Raw genomic sequence first — 26,527 nt, 5'->3', positions numbered from 1 at the left:
GATTCGAGTTTCCATCAGCCAAGCCCAAGGGAAGCTTATCTGGAAGAAGAGTGACAGTGCAGGTTGCCCTTTGCAGGAGCCCCTGGTGACGAAAGGGCGGGCCTCCGACCCACCAGCAGCAGTAACAAGCGGTGCCAGTGAGACTGACAACAACAGGGGCGCCTGGGGGGCTCAGTCGGTGCGCGGCTGCCTCCGGCTCAGGTCCTGATCCCAGGGTCCCGGATCGAGCCCCGCGTCGGGCTCCCTGCCCCCTTCCCCTCCCCCGCTCATGCTCACTCTCACATAGACAAATAAAACCCTAAAAGAAGAAAAAGAACAAAGGCCTGGCAACAAGGATGAGGTCAGGGGCAGCGGCGGCGGCATGCCAGCCCATGTCGGAGACAGACCCCGCAGCGCCGCGTGCGGGGCCGGGAAGCACGGAGCCCCAGGGCACGCCGCGCGCGGAAGCCTCGCGGCCGCGCGGGCGGGAAGAGATGCTCGAGCGGCCCGGTGCTTGCCCACCCTGCCCGAGACGCGCCGCTGGGAGAGGATGGGCTCAGGACGAACCCCCGCCGCCTGCCTCGAAGCACCGCGCCCCTCTCGGAAAAGCTTTCCCAACCAGACGCCGGAACGGCCGGGAACCCGCACTTGGAAGCGGCAGTTTGGGAACTTTATCTGGTCCACGTTTTCTATCTTATCAGTGGCACAAATTCAGCCGCGGTCCAACATGGTAAGGTTATCATCCGTGAGAATTGCTGTGGCAAAGTGAGCCCTTCCTTCACTACGTGGAATGCCTGAAAGCTTGACAATGACTGCGCTACATTATTGATCAGCTCTGCAGATCAAGAGCCTCCCAGCTGACCGTGAATTAAAAATGTGCTCATCTCTATAGAGATAAGAACAAACAGCCAAGACAAGTTTACTGCTTTTATTTCTCCTTTGCTTTTCTATTGTTTAGAGAAGCACACTGATTTTTATTTCCTCTTTCAAATTACCTTCGTCAAGGAACAATGAGCCACAGGATCCCTTTAAGGGTTTTTGGTTTGTTCACATGATTGGAAAATCATCTTGCTGATTTAAAAAAAAGGGGATGCTTTCCCATCACATGGGGCTGAAATAGAAAATACATTTGGAAGGGAAAAGGCTCATCGTTGCTTAAAAGATTGTTACTAAGATAACAAAACAGGGTAATTTCCGTATTTCATAAGAAATACCCCACCTAAGTGGAAAGCGAGCAGAGGCTGCGGGGAGAAGCTGCGGACTAAGGTCAAAGGCCTGTGCTTTCCGCGGAGAGACCCACGTCGCGGTGATGGACACGCACGGCCGGCACTGCAGGCGGCCCTTCAGGGAGCAGTGAGGGCGCGTCCAGGACCTTCCAGCCTTGTCCTGCGGGAGCGCGCCCTCGTCGAGGGCCAGCGTCCGCGCCGACGGGGCCGAGGGCAGCCTTCCCGAGGCGGGAGGGCAGCGAGGGAGCGAGAGCCCGGCTGCGGTCCCGAGCCCGTGCAACACGCACCCCCACGATCAGCGGGCGCCGCCCCCAGGGCGTCTGCATTGCAGAAGGGCTGGCTCTGCGGTTGGTGCGCGAAGCGCCCGCCGGGCAGTGTGACGGGGCGACCGGGCATCTGGTCCCGCCCCGCGCCGGGCGGCTCCGACCTGCCGGCGTGTTTGCGTGGGCCGCCGGGGCCCACCGTCCGGGTCCCCCAGCCCCCGGCTCCGCCCGCGCCGGGCGGCGTCGGTGGGCGCGCTCCGGGCAGCCGCTGCCAGGCCCGGCCCGGCCCTGCCTGAAGCCGGCGGGGCGTCCTTCTGCCGGTGTCTTCTTGTCGCGGCTGCGTTTTGCTTTGGCTTTTTTGTCGAGGTACCGGAACGCACTCCTCCTCTTAACGGGCTGTGGCAAGGTCACAAGGAGACGTTCCTAGGGGCAGGAGGCACTGCTGCGGGGTCTTTGGAAAGTCTCATTTTCTAGCACCTCAGATCCCTTTTAATCTATAAGCACTGATGTCTCCACAAGACCAAACTGCTCCTCAGGAACGGTGACAAAAAAGGATCGGTAAATGCATGATTTCAAACTTGCACATAAATGTCTATATTATAGCCATCTGGTTAAATGTCCCGTGTTTACGGAGAGTATCTGGTCCTGCTTTTTCCAACCAAGCTGACTTAACTATGCTTAGGAAATTGGCCCAAACCCACTTTTAACAGAGGTTCTATTATAAATCCTTGTGTTGCTGCAATCCTGACCCCCATTCACCTAATCGGGCTCCGCTTTACTCCCCCCACCACCACCCCGGTGACACCCCTCCTCCCGTCCCTGAGCCTCTTTTTCTTGTCGGGCAGACTCTACTGTCCTGTCTACTCTTCTCACCAACCTTCAGTGCTTGTCCAAGATACCCTAACCCACCTTCCTGCCAGACACAGGACCCCATTCATTCACTAGAAGGTAGCGCAGCCTAAAACCACGTGACCCCCTCACCACGTCCCCCCTTCTCCGCTAAGCAAACAATACAAATGGACAAAAATCCTCACAATGTAAAATCCCAGCTAAAAGTTCTCAGCAGGAGTAAAGAACTTAGCTGCGTAAGAAAACAAAATGAAGTCCCCTTGTAAAGACTTAGAAGCTGTATGAGATGCTGGTATGGCAAAGAACAAAAGGCAGGATGCGGGGTAGAGGAGCTTGAGGAAGAGAGTCACAGGATGGGATGAGGATGGTGAAGCAGTGGACAGGATGGACCGGGACACGGGGATCATTTGGGGGACCACGCCTCTATACAGGCAAAAGATGCCGAGAACCAGAACACAGGAGATGGAATGGGACAGTTTTGAGAAAACACTGAAGAACAAAAACCAGAAAGACTGACTAGATGTGGGCAAATACAACCAGCCACGTCAGAATGTTCAACAGGGCCTGTCTTCCATTAGCGGTAAGACTCCCTGTGCAGTCCTTTATGCGGAAGCAAACGACCTCAGGTGACCTTGCTTCCCTGCAAAAGTGGTGCCTCGTGCTTTGGAAAAGTGCCTTGAAATAACAGTGATTACTTTAGTCAGTGATGCTGCAAAAACCATTTTGTCCTCTGCATAAAACAAAAATCATGTTCGGCTTTCTTTATGGCATAATTTAAAACACCGTCCAAAGTCCACACGCATGAATGGAGACAGAGGTAAGCAAGCAGCCAACCTGGAGAGAGCCGGGCACTCCGCTTCTTAATAACCGTCCTCCAGAGTGTGTGGCTGTCACTTTGGCAACAGACTACAAAGCGATCGCGAGGTTCCCGCCTTTGTGTGTGATTCCTTCTTTTCACTACTCTCCCAGGGCCAAGGTTGTGTCTTTTGGCTTTTCGTTGTTGCTTTGTGTTCTAAGAGACCTTATCCTACTTCTGTTCATTTTCATTTGACGTTACTGTTTACAGGGGAAAAAAGGAAATAGTAAATAACTGCGTGTTAAATGACAAAAAAAGCGTTAAACGTGAAAAGTGGATAAAAATGTTTTCATTTAAAGATCTTTGTACCGCAACCCAGCGGCTGCTCGGACCCAGGGTAAGCTACGGAAACTTTAGAAACACCTTCCACATGGAGTAGCAGCAAGCGCCGCAGGGACAGCCAGCCGCTTACAGGGGGTGTGAAGCTGCCAGGAACCTGGCTGAGTAAATTCTGAAGAAGTTCGAAGCAAATTTAGGACGTCTACATTTCTAAGTCAGTGATACAGGTCATGGGGTGGGAACTCCATGAGAGCAGGATTTTCATGTGTTTTGCTCACATGGTCCATCCCCAATAAATTTTTGCGGAATAAATGTGGCAATCAAAAGAGAAAAACAGCGGACGGTTTGGTTATGGTGCTACTGGGGAGACCTCGTTTCATATCTAGAATACTGCAGGTCACAATCTGAAAGAGAACATGGGGGTATCCCAGAGGACCGAGGCGTGAAGACGCTTGAAATCCTGTGATGAAAATTAACTAAAGGAAATTGGGAAGACAGGAAATTCTTCATGATGCTGGGGAGACAGGATTCAAACATTCAAGGGTTTGATCTCCACCTCCTGCAGGGACCTTCCACTCCTGGGATTCAGCGGCTCCCACGTTAACATTTGGAACATCAGATATCAGTTTTCTACAGAATTTTTCAAAAAGATAACATCACAACCACGTTATTTTTACCTGGTGGGGTAACTCTGATGCCTAGATTAGGTGGCAAAACTCGTTACTTGTGTGAGCTGTGATAATACGTGCTCTTTATCTTCCAGAAACACATTTTGAAACATGTAGAGATGAATGCAAAAAGTTCACTCCAAGGTGTTGCAAGAAAAAGAACCAATGTACAATGACCTATGTCATGAATGGGGTCATCTCTCAGGAACCAAACTTGGAAATTCTTTCACCTGCCCTCAACGCTCTCCAGAGTTCCTCATCTTCTGCACACAACGGACATGCCCTCTCCAATTCATTATACGAAACTTGCAGGAAGAATGACTGTGAGCCATTTCTCAAACGTTGGTCTCTTTACTGTTTGTCTTAGAAGCATTCCCAAACCAAGGGCCGTTTCTCAGTTCTTAAGGGTTCAAAGGCTCTAATCTTTCATATGGGCAAGTGCTAATTCTGAGTAACCTACTAGTGAGTTATTAAGGGTTAATAAAATTGGATGTTCATAAACCAAAATGAGCACATCATGAGGTCACTGAGCGTCTGACTCCACATAGTGCTTGGCAACATCGCAAACTTCCTCTTTGTGCGTGGGCATATGCACATCATTGGAGTCCCCAAATTTCCTAGATGAGAAGTTGTTCTTGTTGAATCATATGTGTTGGTTTGACTTGGTTGTCTTTTGATTGCTCTTATTATTTGTAAAATTTTTACTATTGTTGGTGTTGTTTTGGCCTTTTAATGAAGGCTAGTTCTCATTCTATTGTTATTTTGTACATTTTCAATATGATTGTGGAGTTCTTCTGCTCACTAGCCAGTACGGTAGCCGTAGTGGGTGAGGGAACAGTTTTTAAATGGAAGTTTGCTGGGACAAATCAAAAGTATCTCCCAGCCACTGCTCTAGGGGAGCTCTTTCCTGTTATGTGGGTACGGGAGTTGAATTAGTTTCCTAAGGCTGCTGCCACAACACGAATGTGGTGGCTCAAGACAACACATGTTTATTCTCTTACAGTCCTGGAGTTCAGAATTCCAGAACCAGAGTCACTGGGTTACATTTCATTTCCTTGCTTTTGCAGCTTCTCAAGGGTTCCTCAGCTCGTGGTTGCTTCTCCTCTTCAAGGTCAGCAGTGGGTGGTCATCTGCTCTCATGGCATCCCTCTGACACTCTCCTCCCCACCCCGTTGCTCATTAGGACCGTTGTCCTTAAACTGGAGGCACGCCACGATAATCCAGAATAATTCCCCCATCCATCCCACGATCGAAGCTCCTTAACCACACTTGGACAGTCCATCCATCCTGCCGTGTACAGTTACACATTCACCTCTTCTGACGATGAGGACGTGCTCCGGCCTTCCACAGAAGCATCCTGAGCCAGCACCTCACTGGTACCTAAGAATATTTTCTGTCACCAGAACTGTCGTGATGGCTGGTGGAGATGAACTCCTGAAATCCTGAGATGGAAACGGAAGTGAATTTTGAACCACCGAAACAAAACTATGAAAGGGACCGGGAATCATGGAAGCGGTGCCTTCCAGAGCTGGCTTTGCTGGCATTTTTGCTGGTCACCCCAGAAATTTAACTACCGTTTAGCACATCGCTTTTGTACCATAATGTGTCTGGACTTCCCAAAGCCACCTCCTAAACGAACCTAAAGATATCAGTCATTTCCAAAGTAGCCAGGACTCTGAGAAGACTGTTTGCTGGGCCACTGTGCCTATTTACACCTTACTTTGAATGGGGTATTTCGGTCACTTAGTCGAGTCTCAGAAACACCTCAACAGGGGCGCCCAGGTGGCTCAGTCGGTTAAGCGTCTGACTCTTGGTTTCGACTCAGGTCAAGATCTCGGAGTCCTGGGATGGAGCCCTGTGTCGGGCTCTGCACTCAGAGGGGAGTCACTTGGGATTCTCCCTCTCCCTCTGTCCCTCCTGCTGCTCATGCTCTCTCTCACTCTCAAATAAACAAAATCTTAAAAAAACAAACAAACAAACCACCTAACAAAGGGTATCATTTGATGGAAGCTCGTTCACTCAATTAAGATTCTATCCTACCATGAGCCAGGCGCTGTGCTAAGAACAGCATTTTCAAAGGGGATGGTGAGCATGGCCCCTGTTCTCCCTAGTTTGGGGGAAGTAATTATGGGAAGAGGAGAAAGGCGGAAATCAAGGTCACTAGTCAGTTGTGGGATGGGGGGGCCCTGATGAGTTACTATGAGAATGATTTGTCTGGGAGGGGATGGAGGAGAAGAGGCTGCTGAAAGGCAGAGGAAGATAATCAAAGGGGCTGGAATAAACTGTTGTCCACTCTGCCCAGCAGGTACAGGCCCTCAAGTGCTACTGCTTTATTTTTTTTAAAGATTTTATTTATTTGACAGAGAGACACAGCGAGAGAGGAAACAAGCAGGGGGAGTGGGAGAGGGAGAAGCAGGCTTCCCGCGGAGCAGAGAGCCTGATGCGGGGCTCGATCCCAGGACCCTGGGACCATGACCTGAGCCGAAGGCAGACGCTTAACGACTGAGCCACCCAGGCGCCCCAAGTGCTACTGCTTTAAAGAAGAGTTTTCATTTCAATGGGGCAGAATTCCGTTTTCAGGAGCTCAGAAAAAAATGGTTTGAAATAGCATGAAATGACAATATGGACATGCCTTAAATTCTGCGCTTCAATTTCCCTGACTGCAAATAAGAATGCCTATGAACAGAAATGAGAATTTCTACTTCCCACATAGCCTTTTTGTGGACTCTGTGGACTTCTTATTAAATAATGGACAGAAAAGCAAATTGCTTTCATCTCTTGAAGGGCTTCTTTCTTTCCTAAATGACTTTGAACTTTTTCTCCCCTTTTTTGAGCATTTATAGAGATGAGCATATTTTAAGAACTGACCAGAATGGAACAGTAAACATATTGGGAAAGCAACTGATTGTCACTATGGCAACACGGAATGTGTCTGACGTTTAGTCTTTCCATTATTCTCTGTTGCTATAGTAATGAAACCTTGTATTCTGACACCATTTCCAAATTCGATTAAAATAAAGCCCCTCTCACCCCACAAGGAGGATGGAGGGACAGAGCTATTAATGCACAAGATGTATGAGAATGTTCTGTAGCACTGGGACAGAGATGACAGGAGGCACACTTTGCTACTTTAATCAAACTGAAAAAAACATGCTTAAAAGGGGGAAATATATAGAAGCAAAAACTCAGTACAACAAAAGTAAAGCAGATTTTTGTTATTAAAAGTCAGCCTTTTGGGGCACCTAGCTGGCTCAGTCAGTGGAGTGTGCAACTCTTGATCTCCGGGTTGTAAGTTCGAGCCCCAGGTTGGGTAGAGAGATTACTTAAAAGAAAATTAGCCTTTTATCTTAAACACATATAAAAATCACTTTGATTTACGAGATGTTGAAATTTAACATCAAATAGTTAAAGGAGAATTTTTGTTTCTTTTTCGGAGAAATACATAGTAGGTAGGATAAGGGCAATTAAGGGTCACCAAAATTAATAAAGAAATTACTTGGGGCTTTCAGGGGCTTTTTGTGTTTAAGAAAATATGATCTGTTATTCGTCCACTCTGAAACTTATGACTAGCAACCAGATTATTATTAATTATTAAATTCTGAGATGCAATAGTAGAAACATGCTTCAGCTATGCATTTTTGATTAATGAGAAAAAAGCAGGGAGGGATTTAGAAGGAAAAGAAGGGGAGAGCGTGGTGAGAATGCAGTGTAAAACGAGGGGTACTAAAAGGGAAAGTTAGTGATCACGGAGGAGAGCTCAGGGTAGTTTAAGAACCAAAACCAGGAAAAGGTAGACAGGGGGTCTGGAAAGAGAGAGCCAGAACCTCTGAGATGGAGGTCTGTGACCTACCGCTTACGCTGTGGGGCTGCTGTTAACGTTAGCAACAGCTCTGTAAGGCCCCACTGCTTTCTGCAAGTTGTTTTCAGCTCGAGGGTAACTTGGAAAAATCGTTTCTCACCCAGAGAGGAAGTCTTCACAACGGTTCGGGGAAGCAAGGGGCTGGATCAGGGTAAGGGGTCTCCGCTCCACCACAGCCTTGCTGTGGACCTGGAGGAAGTCTGCTAAGTCCTGAGCCTCCATTTCCTCTCTCATAAAACGATGATGTGTCCTTAATTCCATGCCTTAGTTTCCCTAACTGTGAGCCCCTTGTAAGAGACAAGATGTGCGAAGTACTTAACACTGTCTGGTGCCTCTTCAGCCTCCAGCAAGTGTAGCTATTGTGTTTTCCAGCTAGGAACGAAGGGAATGGGAGGAATTTGGAAGAGACACAACACGGGTGAATTTTGTCTTTTTTTTTTTGTCTTTTGTCTTCCAAGTAAGTCATTAAGTTTCTGAGAAATCAAATAATTTGATATGCTATCTGAAGTGGCAGAACATGGTTCTCTGAAGCTGAGCACGGGAGAGTGGAGAGGACCCAGAGCCGGGGCTGGGACCCTGGTGCTGTGGTCTCAGGCTGACCTCTCCTTAGCAGCCAGATAAGCCACACATCACTCTGCTTTCTTGTAGGACAGTCATGAAAGGAAAACACCAGGAGGACAGAAATAAAGGATAGAGATTATAAATGAAGTCTGATGATAAAGTCTTTTGGATGTATCTTGTTATGAAATTAGAAATCATTTGGGAAAATGACTAATCACCTGGGTCCCCCATATCCACCTTGTTAACTAGGGTTTAAATCTGTATTTTCACTTCTTGGCCCTGCAGATATAGCATACCAAGCTCAAGGGTATTAAGAAAGTGAGGGTTTGGGAATGGGAGACAAGCTAAAATTTGAGGTGCTCTCTGTTTCTGGATCCTGTGAAATGCTTTTTTTTTTCTTTTTCTGTGTCCCTTCTGCCTTTTTCCTTGTTTCCAAAAAGTCTTGCCAGGAATCACAGCTCCTGTCTTTTAAGAATTTGAGTGAGTGGCATCTGGCTGGCTCAGTCGGTACCGCCTGCGACTCTTGATCTCAGGGTCGTGAGTTCCAGCCCCACGTTGGGCATAGAGAGTACTTAAAAAAAAAAAAATTAAATGAGCTGAGTAACCGAAGGCAAGTTGTCTAGGCCAATTCAGGATCCCATTTACATCTGTATTATTGTTATTGTGTGTTGATCACCACTACTCCTCCCCACAGACAAATAATCCGAATGCGGGAAAAACTCAAGAACAAACTTTGCCTAGAGACAATAAGCAGTGGTGCTTAGAAGGTTTTCCATGGAAACTGGTGAAGAAGTGAAGTAAAAGCAACGGACAATGTAGTAGGGAGCAGCTCTTAGTCAGCTCCTAAGCTCTGATGGATTCCCTGGCTAAGGCTACTGCTCGAGGGATTCTATGACCATCGTCCATCCCACAACCCGAAATCTAAATGTGTTTGGGAACAAACAGTAAATGCAAGGTCCCTGCTGGGTCCTGGGGATAAAAGACAAGTGACATGATCCCTGCCTTTGAGGAGCTTATAACACAGTCCAAAAATGTTTGGAAAAAGATGGTATTTGGTGTGTGTGGCGGAGGGGAATTGTTGTCTCTCTACTCCACTAAAATCTTTCCAAATGTTCGGCCACCTTTAAATCTCCTGGCAGGGAGCAGTAACATCCATTGTGAGTGACGGCCGCAAGGGGTTTGAGTGTCCAGACTACCTGGGCTTAGACGCCAGATCCCTTGTGCAGCCTCGGAGAGACACTTCCCAGCACTGAGCCGCAGGTCCCTCCCCTACAGACTGGAAGGAATACAAGGTTCTTGTAACAGTGAAACAGATTCATGCAGATGAAGCCCTTAGATCAGTGGCTGGCACACAGCAGTACTCGATAATCATTTCCGAAATGAGATGAGGAAAGAGAACTGGCCAGGGAAGGAAAAGCTCCCAGCTCCAAAACTCAGTACAATTCTTACAAAAGGAACTCAAGAATGCGCATGCATAAAAAACAACCAAGAGGTTACAAAAAGGCGCAGTAATTTCTCAAACTGAGAAAACAATATGATTAATCTCTATTACCAAAATGACATTTATGCAGTTTTTCTGTTGATACATTATGCAAAAAAGGGCCAGATCAATTTCACTAAATATTCAGTATATATGTGGGACGAGGTGATTTAAAATATAGGCTACTCTGCATGAATAACTCATTCTGCAAGGGACTCCCAGATGGTCATCCCACAAAGCTGTTAAAACTGTTTTCAACAAGAGGCCTCTCTGACTGCCAAACAGGAGAAAAAAACCAAAGGGTATATACACCAAGAGTGAATTTTTAAAATGGACTCCAAAGAGAAAGTGACCAGGGCACGCATTCCAAATTGCAAGAACAGATTTGGAATCGATCTGTTTCTCCCATGGGCAACTCCATGTACAGGTGATTTGCTGGAGAAGTATTATGGATGACTTTCCTAATAAACATTGGCCCACACTATTCTATTCCGATAGAAACCAGACCTCCCACCATAAACAAAAGTGGTGACCCAACCACAGCCAATGCTAATTGGAATGCCAGGACCCATCCGACTTCTCAAGATTCAGTACCAGACTGATCTTTGAGATTAAATCTGCTCTCCCTACTGCTTGCTATTATGAGTACCATTTTTAAATAGCTTGTGTTCTAACATTTCTTATTTTTTCCAGTTATAAGAGAAAATCCAAAGGAAAAGAACTGCAACAATTTCTATAGGAACCACACTGGTTTTCCATTCAATGTGAAGTTTTTAGAAACATGAAATTTGCTGGTAAAAAGCTTTCACTGTCATTTTATACACCCTTTAATTTACCTGAGGGATGATGAAAATTGCAAGCAATTTGGTGAAACATCACAGAGGACAAAACAGAGTGAGTTTTATTTTGTCAACGTTCAGTTCAAGTCAACAAACACACTTCTGCCAGCCTAACAGGTAATGTGCGGAGGTGCTAGAGATCAGCGGGAGAAAGGGCAGAACAGACAGTGGAAATCTAAATAGAATATGTATAAGCACAGAACTCTTACGAAAAAGGACAAGTTGATCTGTTCTCAAGTTGCCAGGGAAAAGCAGGTTTTGAAGAATAAGAGTATGTCACACGGACAAGCCAGGAGGAAGCAGGACGTGCTCAAGGCAAACACAGAGGGCAGAGACAGCGTGACACAGTGACTGTTCATATACAATGTAGATTATATCACGTGACAGGGTGACTTCTTTCTTAACTAAACCGTATTTGGAGGAAAGACAGCACCAGTGACTTTCTTCTTTTCCTTTGATTAAACAGTAGGCAATGAAATAGAAATATTTTAGCTAATGATTACATTCTCATTCTGAGACTTTTAATAAGCTGTGGCCAGGCACAGCCTAGAAGAGCCTTGTCTAATAGAAATATAATGCAAACCACATGTATAAGATTACATTTCCTATTAGCCTCATTTAAAAAAAAAAAAAAAAAAATCACAGGTAAAATTCATTTTAAGAATATATTTTCCTCATTGAGGAGGGCGCGTTCTGCATGGAGCACTGGGTGTTATGCACAAACAATGAATCATGGAACACTACATCCAAAACTAATGATGTAATGTATGGGGATTAACATAACAATAAAAAATTTAAAAAAATAAAAAAAAATTTTTAAAAAGAATATATTTTCCTTAACCCAATTATGCAAAATTTTATCATTTAACTTTTAATCAATACGAACATTGTCAGTGAGGCATTGTACATTTTTAAACTAAATCTCTGAAATCCTGTGTATATTTTACTCTTACAGTACATCTCAATTCAGATTCTAATTTATCAGAAATACCCTATCTGTATGTACGCATGTATGTATGTATTTAAGTAAGCAAGTAAGCAAGCTCTATACCCAATGTGGGGCTTGAACCCCTGACCCCAGGATCAAGAGTCACATGCTCTACCAACTTAAGCCAGCCAGGCGCCCCTATTCCATCTGTAATTAGATTTCAAAAAATTTACAGTTGAAAAAGTAGATTCACATAACTCAAGTTATCCAAACATACTTTGAAGTTATCCAGTCACTGAATTGTTTTTAAATTAAAATTAATTAAAATTAAATAGAACTAAAATTCAGTTATTCAGTTCTACTGGCCACATTTGTGGCTAGTGGCTACAACAGTTGAACAGCTCATTTCTAGAATAAGTGTGTAAGAACCTCAGGGTCAAATCTCTAGCCTGAAATTAGTATTAACAAAAATCAAATCAGTAAACAATCAGGTTCGTAATGGGCTACTAATATTAGGCATTTTGGATTACCCTCCATCTCTCCCTTGTTGGTGCGCATCCAGTCACACAAGTCATAGCTGAGAAAAAATAGTGAGGCTATCTGGAAAGGTCTTGCAATCAGCAAAGAGATTGAGGTTTAACTCAGGAACCTTCAAGAGTTCATTTGAAAGCAGAAGGTTCTTAATACTTACTGCCACGTTCTAGGTGTTAGCCCGGATAACGGAGTCGATAAACGGATTCAAGCGCTGGATACACTCTGAAAGGGAACAGAGTGTCTGGTTATAACTGGGATGGACAGTTCTCTTACCTTCTCACCGCACTCACCCCAGAAACATCCACCATGAGCAAAAAGCCAAAATTATAAAATCTCAGTTCTCGTAACTTTCAAAAAACCATGTTTTTGTTCTTTTATGCAAAAGTCTAGGCACGCTTCTTACACAGACTCACCAGTGGAAATCTGAAAGATTAAACCGATCATCCCATTTCAAAGAGCCTATTTCATAAGGTCTTCCTATTTTATGCAAGAGAGGTCCTCCAGGAATATTCACCCGCAATACGCCATCGTGTATTCACCAAAGCTCTTCTGAGCGCCTGCTATATTCCAGGCACCACACTAAGCCAAGAGAGGACAACGGGAACCGGACAGACCCACCCACAGGGCCCGTGTGACGAGGGCTGTGGGAGGAAAGGGACCCACGGTGATGGGAGCAGTAGGATTTAACAAGTGCAGGCACGGGAAGCCACGTAGTGCCTTGGACAACTTGTGCCACAAAGTGTCGCGTAGGTGGCCTTGAGACGGAGCCGAGCATCCGGGTATGGGGCACACCCACGCTGGAGGGACCGCTGGGAAGGAGCGCAGGGGAGCGGAGAGAAAGAGGGGCTTCCTTCGGGAGGGACTGCTAACCGGGCCCCGAGCCTGGCAGGGAAGCGGCGGGCAGGAGCCCCGCTAGCTGGAAGCGCTGCCAGGTGCCACCGTCCCGGCTGGGGGCTGAAAGCACAGGGCCGGCGGGAGGAAGGCGGGAGGGAGGGAGGAGGGCGGGAAGGAGGGAAGGCGGGAGGGCGAGGCGGGCGCGTGGATGGAAGACGACGCCGGAGGGGAAGCAGCCGCGACTCTCGGGCGGAGGGTCTGCACCTGGCACCGGGCGTGCGGCCGCGCCCAAGGACGCCCAGGGACGCCCAGGGACGCCCAGGGACGCCGCGCCGCGCGCCCTGGCCGCGGCGGGTCGGAGGGGCCGCAGACAGACCCGCGGCCGGCACCGAGGGCTGGGCCGAGGGGGAGCGAGGCGCAGAGCGCGGAGACGACGACCACGTGGCCAACTGGTCCAGCGGCTGCGGAGTCAGGGGCGACAAGGCCCAGACGAGCTGTAAGGGGATCGGCGGTGGCGGCGGAGGCCCGAGCAGGCCGCACCTGCTGGAGCGGGAGGCGAGGGCGAGCTCGAAGGCCCTGGGGCAACGCCACGCTGTCGGCCTCCTCTCCGCCCTTCTAACAGGCGAGGGTCAAGGACGGGGTAGAGTTTGGGGGCGGGGCGGCCAGGGCCCCAATCAGGCGGAGCAGCGCCGCAGGCCGATCGCTAGGGGCCAATCGGCTTCTAGAGCCCGCTTGACTGACAGAGCCGCGCGCCAACGCCTGCGCGCAGAGCGGGAGGCCGCGAATCGCAAGGGGGCGGAATTCCAGGGCACTAACCCGGAACCGGTTGGGGACTCGATTCCCATTGTGAGGCCAGACCTGGGGCGGGCCCTCAGCCGGAATGGCAACACCGCCCGGGCCAATGGATGAGCCGTCTCGAACGAGTGGCAGCCGCGTTAGCCAATGGGCGGCGGCGGGGGGGCGGGCGAGGGATCAGTGAGGCCTCTCTTTTTCCTCGCCCCCTTAGAGGCGATCGGGCGGAGGTGCCGCCGGGTCGCAGGTGAGCGGGTGTGTCCCGGAGGAGGCGGCAGCTCCGCGGACGGTGGGTGCCCTCGCAGCGGGGACGGTCCCGGCGGGGGCCGGCGGCAGGTGGCGGCCCCCCCGCGGCCGCGTCGTAGCGGGGCCTCGACGCTCCTACAAGGACCAGCGCGTCCGGGGCGGGTGGGGGGCTGTGGCCGCCGAGTCCGGGCCGCGGAGGTTTCCCGCGCACCCAGTCGGGACTCTGCTCTCATCCCCGGGAAGAAGACCTCGCTTCCAGGTCGCCGCACCCGCCAGCAGGTGCGCCGCTGCGCCGTGGCCGAGGCGGGCGGGCGGGCGCCGCCTCCCCCTGGCCGGCCCCCGGGTCTTCCCTGCGGCCCTCAGCGGGCGGTCCCGGGGCAGGCGTCTGTCGCTCCGGTGACAGGCGGCCCCTGGGTAAACTTCACTTAGGCTCCTTCCGCAAGTTTCAGAGAAGAGCATCCTGTTCGGCCGGGAAGCGCATAAGAATATGCGGGCGCGGGGGGGGCGGCTTGGGGGCGCTGGGATATTTTGTGGTGCTTTCTTTTCTGAACAGCCTAACGAATTGACCAAAAAAAAAATTGTTATTTTGTTTGGAGGGGACCCATACTGACGGCCTGATTTTCCTCCGACCTCTTTGTCGCATCACACGCGTTTAGGAACTCCACTCTCAAGTGTTAGCCCTTGAAAAAAACAGTTGCCCACAGTTAATCATGTGCCTTTGGTGCTACATCGTCTTCACGAGGATTATGTAAGTGAACTACTTACACCTATTTCCAGCCTGGAAAGAATGACCGTCCGCTGGGATTCCAGGAAAATGGCAGTTGTCTCTGTTGGGCCTTGCAAGATCTACGGATTTTTGGAGGTTGCAACTGCCGAATTCCCCTCTGTAAAGGCAGGGAACACAACCGGTATAGACGGGGTAGTAGTTGACATCTAAAATGGCATTTTTTCATGTTATGTGAGCTGTTCCATCCCCAGCACCGGGAATATGTGCCGGGCACATAGTAGGAGCTCGATAAATATTTAAGTTATTGGGTAATGGATGACAGAAACCCAAGCTGTGTTACATAAGCATCAAACTATAAAGGAAAGAACAGGAAGGAAAAAAAAAGATCCTGGAAACATAGCTTAGCTTCTATCCGTGCAAACATAGCTACCAAATTTCAACTCGAGGTGCACTGATTTTGGTACTTTCTTACATTAATCAGAAGATGTCAGAGGTTTTCACATAATTATGCCGAAACTGTCTGGAAATCTAAGATACATGTACACAGGAATAATGTGCTAAGCCATATCCATCCTCTAATATAATGTGGTATAGTTTATGCATCCTCATCTACTGGTAAATATTTTGGCAAATATTTGTATTTTTATCATGCTTTTACCTTAAAAATATGGTAGCACGTTTGAAATGGTTCAAGAAGCTATTGAAATGCTCTGAAACATTCTGTATCTTTTGGAAACAAAAAGCCATGAATACATTGTATTTAATATGATATGGAATTTGATACTATTTTCCCTCTCTGTTCTATTTTTAAGGACATCTAACCTGATTCCTTACTAAAACTATGTCTTTGATAACCTACTTACTTATTATGGTGGCAACAGAGCCTTTTTACCTAAAATTTTCTTTTCACAATGTTTTGTAACTTACTAGGTTCTTACTTTTTTTGGCATAGTCAAAGGGTGGGTAGTTTAAAGGCTTCACTTAATTTCACAAACTGATTCTTGCCCATGTTATCTTGGGCTGCCTTTTTCTTTTAATCATATGCTTTGCCCATTGAGGTTTCAGTTTTGGTAGCTTACCTTCCTTGCGTTACTTCGTGTCATTTTCTATCTTTTCCCATCCCCCAATCGCCTTATTTTAAGTTGTATTTGTACCTCCTGTTTGTTAGGCATATTGTTATGTATTGAGGATACGGCCCTTGGAACAAGTGGGCTCCATCTTACAGATCCCGCTAGTGCTGAAGCAGATGATTGAGGAAGGCAAAAGCCAAGTTTTCACTTCAGTAATTCTCTGAAGTGAGCTAGGACATAAGTACTAAGAGGAAACATATTTGGCTGGTGTAACAATATATAAGTTAGTTTGCTTCAGTCCTTTTTTATAAGTATATGAAAATAGGTAGAAAATAAATATTTTATATAAATATATAAAAGATATATGTTATATATATAAATAAAAAAGATACATAAAATATATTTAAAAGTTTGGGAATCTAGTACCTAAGTATTCAGTGGCCTCTAGAGGAAAGCTGACTACTTGCCCAGCCCATTGGTCATTTAAATTACATAAGGAACGGTAGGCCAGAGTACTAATTAAATGTGATCCTTTAAAATTACGAGTGTTCTAGAACGTTCACTCATCTGAGTTGGGATCGAATGCGAAGGCACGGCGTTCATTCTTGTTAGGTGCCCAATTCCCGGGCAGAGGGACCCGTGTGCACAGAGGCTCCAGGGGAGGAGGGTGACAATGGGTGCCGGGAAGCCTGCCAGCACAGTGGGAGGAGAGAGAGTGGTCCGGGAGTGGAGAAGCAGGGGGTGGCCCAGGGTGACGAGTGGGGGTCAGGTGCCAGGGCAGCCGCCCAGGTGAGGGGAGACGGTGGGAGCCAGAGTAGAGGTGTGTGTGTGTCCTGCAATCCTGTGCGTGGCTCACGGGGTGGACGCTGCAGGCTGATGGCGTTTGGCTTCTTTCCCTCTAGGAATCCTCCAGCCTGCCTGTGCTACTAGATGAGCGGAAAACTCTGATGTGACAAAGTGCCCACAGGGGTTGCCCTTGATTCTTGTGCTTTGTAGCGTTTCCCAGCTTTTCACATCTTCTCTGCATTTAAGTTGGGAAAATGAAGCAGTTGAAAAGGAAAAGGAAAAGCAATTTTAGTGTTCAAGAAACTCAGACCCTTTTGAAAGAAATTACAAAACGGAAAGAAGTCATTTTTTCCAAGCAGCTCAACACCACGATCAACGTGATGAAGCGGATGGCCTGGGAGGAGATCGCGCAGTGTGTGAACGCCGTTGGGGAGGGCGAGCAGAGGACAGGGACGGAGGTGAAGAGGAGGTACCTGGACTGGCGGGCGCTCATGAAGAGGAAGAGGATGAAGGCGAACATTAAGCTGGTTGGCTCGGGGTTTCCGCTTCCCACGTCCGACCTAGACGACTCTCTCACCGAGGAGATCGATGAAAAGATTGGATTCCGCAATGATACGAATTTCGATTGGCAGAACGTGGCGGATTTCCGGGATGCAGGTGGATCCCTAACTGAGGTCAAAGTGGAAGAGGAAGAAAGAGATCCCCAGAGCCCCGAAGTAAGTAGTAGCCTGTGAGTCCTCTTTCCCGTTTTACTCCTTCAGTTCTGATGTGGAAGTTCGTGATGGTCCAGGAACAGCAAAGTTCCCAGTTGTCAAGCTCACATACAAGTAGCACCCAACAGAGTCATTCCATTTTGTGTTCTCTTCATGTCATTAATCTCTCTTTGAACCTAAATATGCTTCTCTTAATGATATACACAGTGGACCCTTGAACAACATGGCGGCGGGGGGCAGGGGCGCTGACTCCCCCAATCAGAAAGCCGTGCGTAAGTTTGGACTACCCCAGAACTTAACTACCAGTAGCCTGCTGTTGACCCGAAGCCTTATCAGTAACATTAACAGCCGATGACCAGGTATTCTGTATGTTATATATATATATATCTTACATATTGTATTCTTAAAGTAAGCTTTAGAAAAGAAAATATTAAAATCGTGAGAGAAAATACCTTTCCAGTACTGTACTGTGTTTAGCGAAGAAGTTTATGAGTAAAAACGTTTTACTTATATATATATATAAAACATATATCTTTTATATATTTATATAAAAATACATGTTTTCTACATGTTGTCCAAGGGTCAACTGTATAGTGACACCAGGTAATTCCTTATAAATATTTTTTCAAAACTCAAAAGAAATGGTTTTCTTTGCTCAAATGATACAGAAACTTCTAAGGACACGTTTAGACAGAGTAGCAACTGTGAAGTAGAAATAAAGACTGAGAGTTGCCTTTTCCTTTTAGTTTGAGATTGAGGAGGAAGAAGAAATGTTGTCCTCCGTCATACCGGATTCCAGGAGGGAAAACGAACTTCCTGACTTCCCCCACATCGATGAATTTTTTACTCTGAACTCAACACCGTCGAGGTCGGCCTACGATGAGCCCCATTTGCTGGTGAACATAGAGAAACAGAAGCTGGAGCTGGAGAAACGGCGCCTGGACATCGAGGCGGAGCGGCTGCAGGTGGAGAAGGAGCGGCTGCAGGTGGAGAAGGAGCGGCTGCGGCACCTGGACCTGGAGCACGAACGGCTGCAGCTGGAGAAGGAGCGGCTGCAGATCGAACGCGAGAAGCTCAGGCTCCAGATCGTCAGCTCCGAGAAGCCGTCTCTGGAAAACGAACTCGGCCAAGGAGAAAAGGCCATGCTTCAGCCACAGGACATAGAAGCAGAGAAGTTAAAACTTGAGAGAGAACGCTTACAACTGGAAAAAGATAGGCTGCAGTTTTTGAAATTTGAGTCGGAGAAGCTGCAGATTGAAAAGGAACGCTTGCAAGTAGAGAAGGAGAGACTTCGAATTCAGAAGGAGGGACACTTGCAGTGATGGAGCTCGGTCCCCGTTGAGCCAATGTGTGGAAACCATAGATTTTTCTCTGTATCCAGTACTATAAAAACGGTTGCAAGATGAGCTCTGGGTTTTTTCCTGTTTAATGTCCGTGTTTTCAATAGGAAAGAGATAGTTAAGAGTGGGTTACTGTATACTTAAGTAGCATATTCCATAAAAACGACGTGCCCTAGCGTAAATGGTGTAGCAGAATCTGTTGTGCTGTTCTCTTTGAATTAGGAAAATTACATAGGTCTTGTTTCATCTGTGCACGCAGAGTTGACACGTCTACGTAAAATTCTAGCTCAAACTTCTAGCTCGGTGGTTCTCAACAGGGCGGTGGTTTTGACCCCTGGACGACCTTTGGCAACATCTGGAGACCTTTTTGGTTGTCAGGACGGGGCGTGGGCAGGTTGCTACTGGCGTGGAGTGGGTAGGGGCCAGCAGGCCCAGCCGTGTCCTGCCGTGCACGGCCGGCTCCCCGCCCCCGGATCATCCCACACAGCGCAGCAGTGCAGCTGAGGTGGGGAGGCCCTTTCCTGGCCTGACTGTGCGCCTCCAGAGCTTTGGTTTCTAGTTTCAGAGTATTAAAACCTCAGATATTTAAGTGGGTAGTTACTTAAGTGGCCAAAGCCTTGAACTATGTGACATTAGTGTGTAGTATTTTGAACATAGGGAGTGATGAAGATTGTAGGTATTTTATCCCCGTGTTTCCGTCTATAACCTGAGACTCTGAAAACAATGCAGGGAATATCAGAAATTGTCCAAGATGGGTCACCTTGAAACGCAGTTCATTCCTCCAGCTGTTGATGCTTCCGAAGCCACACACGCTGTGTAGGGTTTAGTTCTCTTTTTTCTTTGAATTCACGGTCTTAGTTTCGGTAGAAGAATGGTTATTTCAACCAGACGTACTGAAATCTTAATGTAAGTGAAGGTTGAAGCTAGTAAAAAGGGTACCAATGTAGAAATGGTACTGGTAGTCCGTGAGCTTGAAATCAACCAGTGGTTACTTTTTAAATAAATCTTAGCAACTCTGTGGGCGTGGGGGAGGGGAAGGGGAGAACGTCCTCTGTGTCTGGTGGTGATGGAGAAGATGATAGTAGCTGTGCGTGAATGGATTAGGGACGCGCTTGTCACACTGTCTGACCTGATCTGTAGTATTGATTAGTATTCCTGGGTCTGAGGCTCAGAGGAGGAACACTGAGTGAAAGTCTGTGATGTATTTTGTCTCTACCCCTCCCTGAGGACCAAAGTTTGTATCTTCGGCCCCTGTGGTATCTGTTCTGAGTCCGAGGGCTTGCTTTTAACCTGGTGGCTCCCCTTCAGTCCCCCGCAGATGCTGTTCCCACAATCCAGGTGGTCCCAATGCACACTAACCTTGAGAATCGCTGCACGAGATCACTTTGTATTTTCTGATTTCCAGGGCTGACAATGTAGCTTTAATCCATCCTCCTGTTGACAGATAAACAACCTGGATTCTGCGTTTGTTCCTTGTTAATTTAAGAATGTCTTGACACCATACGTGATATTTGAGTAGGGACCTCTAAGGAGAAAATATACTTCTGCTTCGTTACCTTGACTTTGAAATAGTGTTATTTTTCTATAACCGAAATAAATGCTTCTACCGTAGAAATAGCATTTGCCTATACTAACTATCTGAAAGCTTACCGTTCGCAGTGGTCATCCGCGCTGGGGGGCCTGAGGTTTTTAAGCCGGAACGAGAGCCTCCCCAGTGAGCGCTCCCGTGTGTGGCAAGGCCCTGTGCGGCGCTCTTCCCACATGATCTCAGTCGCTCTCCCAAACCACTCTTGGGCTACGGGCCTCACGTTGTCCCTGCTTTTGCAAGAAAGGAAGGAGTGCCTCATCCACTCAGTGACATTCCTGAAGAAGGATATGCCACAACTGACCCTAAGGAGGGGCAGCGGAAGCCTGCAGGTGCTGCCAGCGGGGCGTGGGCGTTGCTGGGCCCGGACTTCGGGCGCGAAGCCCTTCCATGCGCCCCGCGATGGCATCTCCTCGTCCGTAAAGGGGACACCTCAGCACCTGCGCTGCCTGTGTTCCCAGTTTGCTTTAAATAGAACGGTATCTAAACTCTCAAATGCTGCTTCGGTGCAGGGGGCTGCCGGGTTTAGATTTAAGATGAGTCGGTTGTAAGTCCCTAGAAGCAGGCATGAGGACAGCGATACTCTTTTTCGGTGGGGCACTCAAGTTCCTGGAAGAGACTGTTGTTTTTATTCTCCTTCAGCAGCTTCTTGCCCTGCGGGGCCTTGGTGTTCTTCTCCCTCCCCCAGTGTGCGTGGATTGGGCTGCTTCCCCGCGCTAGAAAACCCGACTGGTGGGTTTCTGAAGGGCAGGCGCACTTGGAACGAGCTCCCCCCCGCCCCCGGGCTTAGCCACGGCCCTGTCCCCACACCGCAGCTCGGGGCTCCTGTTGCTGGTGGTTTTAGAGGAAATGAGGCTGAGCTCCTTCGGGCGGCTCGGGTCGTGGCCGGGCTCCTCCGGTCTGCAGGTCGGCCAGGGGTTCAGCTTCTGCCGGGTGGGGTGACTTGGCTGGCGCGAGGCGACTCCGCTCTCCGTATTCGATCCTCTAACAAAACAGCTTAGGCTTGATTTTGTGGGGACGGCAGGAATTCAAAACGGAAGAGCAGAGATGCTCCAGGTGTCCTGAGGCCAAGGCCCAGCACGGGCACTTCATGTCCGCCGCATGGCCTCTGCCAAAACAAATCACAGGACCAGACCAGAGTCGAGAGCGGAGGATGGAGTCCACTCTCCACAGAAGGAGCCCTGATGTGGTTCTGCAAAAGAGGGGGATACGGGGAGGAGTGAGGAACTGTGGCCATTTTTATCGTCAGCTCCATCTCCATGCGGGTTTCCTGGGGATGCTCCTGACGCCAGCGGTCTTGTGGCTTAGCGTATGTCCTGGACCGAAGTACCCTGGTGTGGAAATTCAGTTCTACGCTCATCCTGCTCATAGGATGCCCTTTTGTAAAGATGCTGAGTTAGAAGAAGGAAGGGCCCATAAATTTGCAGTAAAAGAAAAGTATTGTCTCAGGCTTTTTCTTGCAGATTAAACAGTCTTTGTAACTTGAGAATTCTTGCTTCTCTTCGCTCATTTCCTACCTCATTTGTCCATTTTATACTGCTTTGCTTCTCCCCTCTTTTCATTCCTCTACCTCTTCATGCGTCGTCACTTCTATCCTGAATAGAAAATCAGATCCTAGTGCTCTGAGAGTATTTTATTTTAAATTAATAGCTACCTTTTCCTGTCTCTCTGACCTTCACTATGTTTTGTTTGTTTCAAACTCAAACATTTTTCCCTGGGTCGCTCTGCATGTGCTCAAACATTCTCCCTCCCCAAAAGTAAATTTTTAAAATTGTGTGACTTAATTTGTCAAGGCTTTCTAGTCGCTGTTCTCCGACCACAAGTTGTACCTTCTACAGCTCCCAGAATACTAACCGCCTGTTTGCTTTTCCAATCTGTAACTTCTTTCCGATGTATGTGCTCCTTTATACACATACCCACCAGGTGCGGTTTTAGGCAGTGCCTTCATTAAAACCCAGAGGAGAACGGTCAAATGTATCACTTTGAAGTATACATATCAGAAACGGTTTAGCATACGTACAGCTAGAAGACAACCAAAGAAGACCTATCCTGGGGGGGGGAAATGCTAAATTGGTTGAAGTCTCGAGAGATTAATTTACCACTATCCAGAGGGGCATCGCGACCCTGCTGTTTGAACTGAGATCAGTGAGACATGAGAAAAAATGATGATTACACCGTTTGAATTTTGATAAAGAAGTTCTGAGAAGAACTTTCTCAATGAATTTCTTCAGGAAACACCCCCTTTTTTTTTTTTTAACCATTTATTTTTCTGATGTGACCCATTCACCTTTAAAAAAAAAATGAGTAGGTTGAAATACAAAGTCCATCTGCCGCCTCCAACCTCCCGGGTCGTCCTTAGTGTGGTACCATTTGCTGTCAATTCCAGAGCTTCCTGCGTCCTTCTTCCTTTCTAATCCTCCCTGCACGACAATTCCAGAATAGATTTCCCCAAGCACTGCTTTCATTGCGTCCTGAGAATTAGCAGGACGTGAAGTCATGGAAGACGAGGGTTCTGGAAAGACCCCAGGTCCGGTCTCAGCGCTACTTTATCAGCTGGGGCGTGGCGGGCCGACAGTGTGTCTGAGCCTCATTCTTATTATTATATTAATCAGCTTAAAGCTAGAAATCAGCTCAAAGATTTTAGAAATTTGTCTTCCCTCTCACGAGTTCCCCCCATTCCTTCTGAGTCAAGTGTAATGTCCTCAAATGTTCTTTGCCCTGGTTAAGATGTTCTCCTACCCACATCACTAAAATATGCTTGTCAAGCTGCTCTCCAAATACTTCATGCATTTCCTCCCCTTTACCTTCGATCATGTTGCTTTCACCCTTGACCTTTTCATTTTCTATCCCAGAGTGACCATCAGCAGAGCAAAGCTTTTTCAGATCCAGGGACTTTGTCATTTCCATCGCTCTCTACCATAATTTTAAAATAACCAAAACTAATTTCACTGAATAAAATTAGAATATTTTATCATATAAAAAAGTAGTATCTTCATGTCTTCCAAAGTCTCCCTGAAGTCCTTTTGAGTTAAAATGTTAAAACGTCAGGGCGCCTGGGTGGCTCAGTCGTTAAGCATCTGCCTTCCGCTCAAGTCATGATCCCGGGGTCCTGGGATCAAGCCCCGCATCGGGCTCCCTGCTCGGCAAGAAGCCTGCTTCTCCCTCTCCCATTCCCCCTGCTTGTGTTCCTGCTCTCGCTATTTCTCTATCAAATAAAAAAAAAAGTTAAAACGTCAGTCCGCCCAGCTATGACCCCTCCACCGCCTGTCTGAGAAGTGCTCCCTAACCACAGAGCTGGTGGCCAAGTGTGTCCAGGGACTTTGTTCCTTGGGCCGCATCGTACACATGCACGCCAGGAGTAGACCTGGCCTGGCCTTGCGGTCTCCGAGCTGACGCTACCACTTGGAGGATTCTCTTTCCCATTGAAGATGACCTGTGTCCTGACCCAGAGCTCATGTTGCTTTTGATGGCTCTGCAAACGAACAGGTTGATAAAGATTTTCATTCTGACGTACTTGCTGTGTAGATGCCCTAAACATCCTCCACTTCATCCCAAGCGCGCGGCTAAAACGTTAGCACATTTGATGTGGGCCAAGACATGAGAGACTGCTTTAGTAAAAAAGCACTGCGTAGGGTAACCAAGATGGAACTGGTAATATTGGTAACATCTGGGACAGATATCCACTTGTTAAAATACACATAATAAATTGTGTATTCTGTTTTTCTAAATACCCCCAAGTGGGTAATCTTACTGCCCTGATACAGCTAAGCTAGTCTGTACTGAAAAGAAGGGGACTCTGGGCTCTTTTACTATTGTGATCCAAGGACTGGACCAGGAATGTGAAAAATTTTAATTTTTTAATCTTCCTGGGTTTCCTGATTATTTTTTTCCAGAAATCACTGTATCTCTCATCTTCACAGTCCAAGGAGGGTTAACTTGACGTCACACTGTAGGAATATCGATGAGGGGCTGAAGCCTATCCACATATCCCATTCTCCTGCGACAGTGGTCGGTTCAAATTCAGGCGCATACCCATTCAGAGCCAATGTGTTTGTTGGACCTTCTGTGAAAGATAAGCTTCCATGCTTCCTATTGACATCTTAGCTTCCCCATAAAGATGAGCTGTCTGGACAGGTTTTAGAGCTGTTTTGGCTACATGGAGGGTGCAGTTGGGAAGTCCCTTATGGAGCCTATCAGGGAAGGCTGAATAGAGAGCGTGAATTTGAGTCCTTGAGGATGTTATTTGAACCGCTCGATCAAACCTCACCTGTTACTGGAGATGATTCTGTATTTTCAGCCTCACAAATCAATGAATTTCTCCCTGTTCCGCATTTTCTTAGATTCTGTGATTTGTCCATTGGGCCTCCCTTCATCACAAGGTCAATTACATGAATCATATCTTCTGATTGTCTGTTTTCTTCATGCTCTGGCATTTGTCACCGATCTGGGGAAAGACTGTTCCTCCCAAGACTAGCCGGTTCTTAGGGGTTGTGCAGGCCTGGAGGATGCCTTTCACATGCAAACCAGCCGATGCCTAGACCCCCAGGACCCCCTTTATCAAACTCACACAGGCCAAGCTAATATTCCCGCCTACCTGTAATCAACCCAGTGTCAGGTACCAGACAGCTAGAGACAGCCCCTACAGCGTAGATCCTGTGCCAATCCTAAACTGTTGCCCTGCCCTGCCTCATCTTTCCCACAGAAACTTCCCCAGGAGCTCCGGCCTTGGCTTTCTTGCTGCTTTCCCTGCAGCCCTGTGTGGTGGGGCGTCAAATGCCATTACTAAAAGCCTCTCGGTGTCATTGGCCACAGTCAGGCCTCGATAAATTAAATCCTGGGTTTAATTTTAAAGATTTTATTTATTTATTTGAGAGAGAGAGACAGAGAGAGAGCACGTGAGAGGGGGGAGGGTTGGGAGGGTCAGAGGGAGAAGCAGACTCCCTGCCGAGCAGGGAGCCCGATGCGGGACTCGATCCCGGGACTCCAGGATCATGACCTGAGCCGAAGGCAGTCGCTTAACCAACTGAGCCACCCAGGCGCCCCAAATCCTGGGTTTAATTTTAGAACACCCCCCACCATCACCTTGTCGGGGGGGTTAAGTCATTTGAGTTGGAGTTTCTAGGACTTAAAACTGAAAGAGTATGGACTTAGGTAGCCAAATAGAGAAAAAAGTAGGTCAACCCAGGGGTCTTCGCATCCCATAACCGTCCATGCCCTTCTTTTTTATTAGGCTGCTGTCTGTTCTTCTCTACCCTGCTTCTCTCCTTTATTCTGTCCCCCTCTCTCTTTCCCTCCCTCCCTCCATTCAGTATTTAAGTCCTCTGCGGGCATACATGTTACATGGCCGCGCGAGACAGCTCCTTCCCTGCGTGGCTGACAGCGAACGCATCTGGCGGAGACACCCGATCTGACAGAACACGGACAGGACTTAGTGGGGTCTGAGAACGGAGGACCACCTTTTCCTGAGCGCGGGTCAAGAGAAGCTTCAAAGAGGGAGTGACCCCTGAGAGGAGTCCTGGGTCGATTTTGTCACCCAAGTCACAAACAGAAGAGAGAAGAGTCTTCCATCAGAAGGCACTCCTTGGACAGACTCAGAAACAGCGTGGTCGTGCTTGGTGTGGGCAAGAGACTTTCTCTGGCTGGTGCTGGAGCCCAGGACATGGCACTCCCTTGGTGCCCCAAAACTTTCAGGAATTGACACATGATATTTTAATGCGATATTTTTAAAAATAAAAATTAATGCAAAAATGCTTGATAAGCAAGATATCAAAATTTGAAAATTAAAAAAATGGATATATTGAAATTCAAAAATGGCACCATGCAAAAGGTGTTTCAGTAAGCTGAAGTTCATTACCAATTATTTAAGATCTGTCCTTAGCCAAGAAAAATTGTCAAAAATGTCAGTTCTCTCAATTGAAAAGAAGTGGATTTTGAAAGTATTATTGAGGAGTCTGCTTCCCTTAAACCAAGAAAGTAAAAAAAGATAATTTTGTTTTAATACAAAGTAAACATAAATGAATACTTTGGGTTTTAATACATCTATTTTTGAAATTTTCAATCACCTTAATATTCTGCAATAAAGCTAACCATTAAACATAAAAAAAAATGTATAA

General features: G+C 47.5%; 1 protein-coding gene and 1 long non-coding RNA gene across 8 annotated transcripts in view; one reads left to right on the top strand and one right to left on the bottom strand.

Moving 5' to 3' along the window:
• LOC118013171 overlaps positions 1 to 13,786 on the bottom strand; it is a 16,409-nt gene extending 2,623 nt beyond the window's left edge. For 2 of the 4 annotated variants that reach the window (XR_004679946.1, XR_004679947.1), the window contains exons 1-2: positions 12,735 to 13,319; positions 12,479 to 12,543 (exon numbers count right to left, since the gene is read on the bottom strand). This is a non-coding gene — a long non-coding RNA (uncharacterized LOC118013171). Of the gene's footprint in view, positions 1 to 4,401; positions 5,563 to 12,478; positions 12,544 to 12,734; positions 13,320 to 13,695 lie in introns of those variants that run through there. The other 2 variants (XR_004679945.1, XR_004679944.1) reach the window with 2 other exon arrangements.
• Positions 13,787 to 14,116: 330 nt separating this feature from the next.
• Positions 14,117 to 22,560, top strand: MSANTD4 (Myb/SANT DNA binding domain containing 4 with coiled-coils). Of its 4 annotated transcripts, none has more exons than XM_035008827.1 (3): positions 14,117 to 14,194; positions 16,893 to 17,492; positions 18,236 to 22,560. In XM_035008827.1, exons 2-3 carry the CDS (start codon positions 17,031 to 17,033, stop codon positions 18,809 to 18,811), a joined length of 1,038 nt encoding a protein of 345 aa, XP_034864718.1. In that variant the 5' UTR covers positions 14,117 to 14,194; positions 16,893 to 17,030; the 3' UTR covers positions 18,812 to 22,560. The 4 variants fall into 4 exon arrangements, with proteins under 4 accessions (XP_034864718.1, XP_034864715.1, XP_034864717.1 ...); XM_035008824.1 differs by having other exon boundaries at positions 14,157 to 14,236; XM_035008826.1 differs by lacking the exon at positions 14,117 to 14,194 and adding an exon at positions 14,261 to 14,941.
• Positions 22,561 to 26,527: the final 3,967 nt, after the last annotated feature.

This window comes from Mirounga leonina, unplaced genomic scaffold (assembly GCF_011800145.1).
Source record: "Mirounga leonina isolate KUSES-001 unplaced genomic scaffold, KU_Mleo_1.0 Mir_153, whole genome shotgun sequence".
Classification (NCBI taxonomy): Eukaryota; Metazoa; Chordata; class Mammalia; order Carnivora; family Phocidae; genus Mirounga; species Mirounga leonina.
This window is presented reverse-complemented; position numbering and strand designations above follow the sequence as displayed.

What these genes read in the sequence shown, in the direction of transcription:
- MSANTD4 (XM_035008827.1), top strand. Translation starts at nt 17,031, where the DNA reads ATGAAGCAGTTGAAAAGGAAAAGGAAAAGCAATTTTAGTGTTCAAGAA. An exon ending in GAGATCCCCAGAGCCCCGAA is followed by an intron (nt 17,493 to 18,235) that starts GTAAGTAGTAGC and finishes TTTTCCTTTTAG; the next exon opens with TTTGAGATTGAGGAGGAAGA.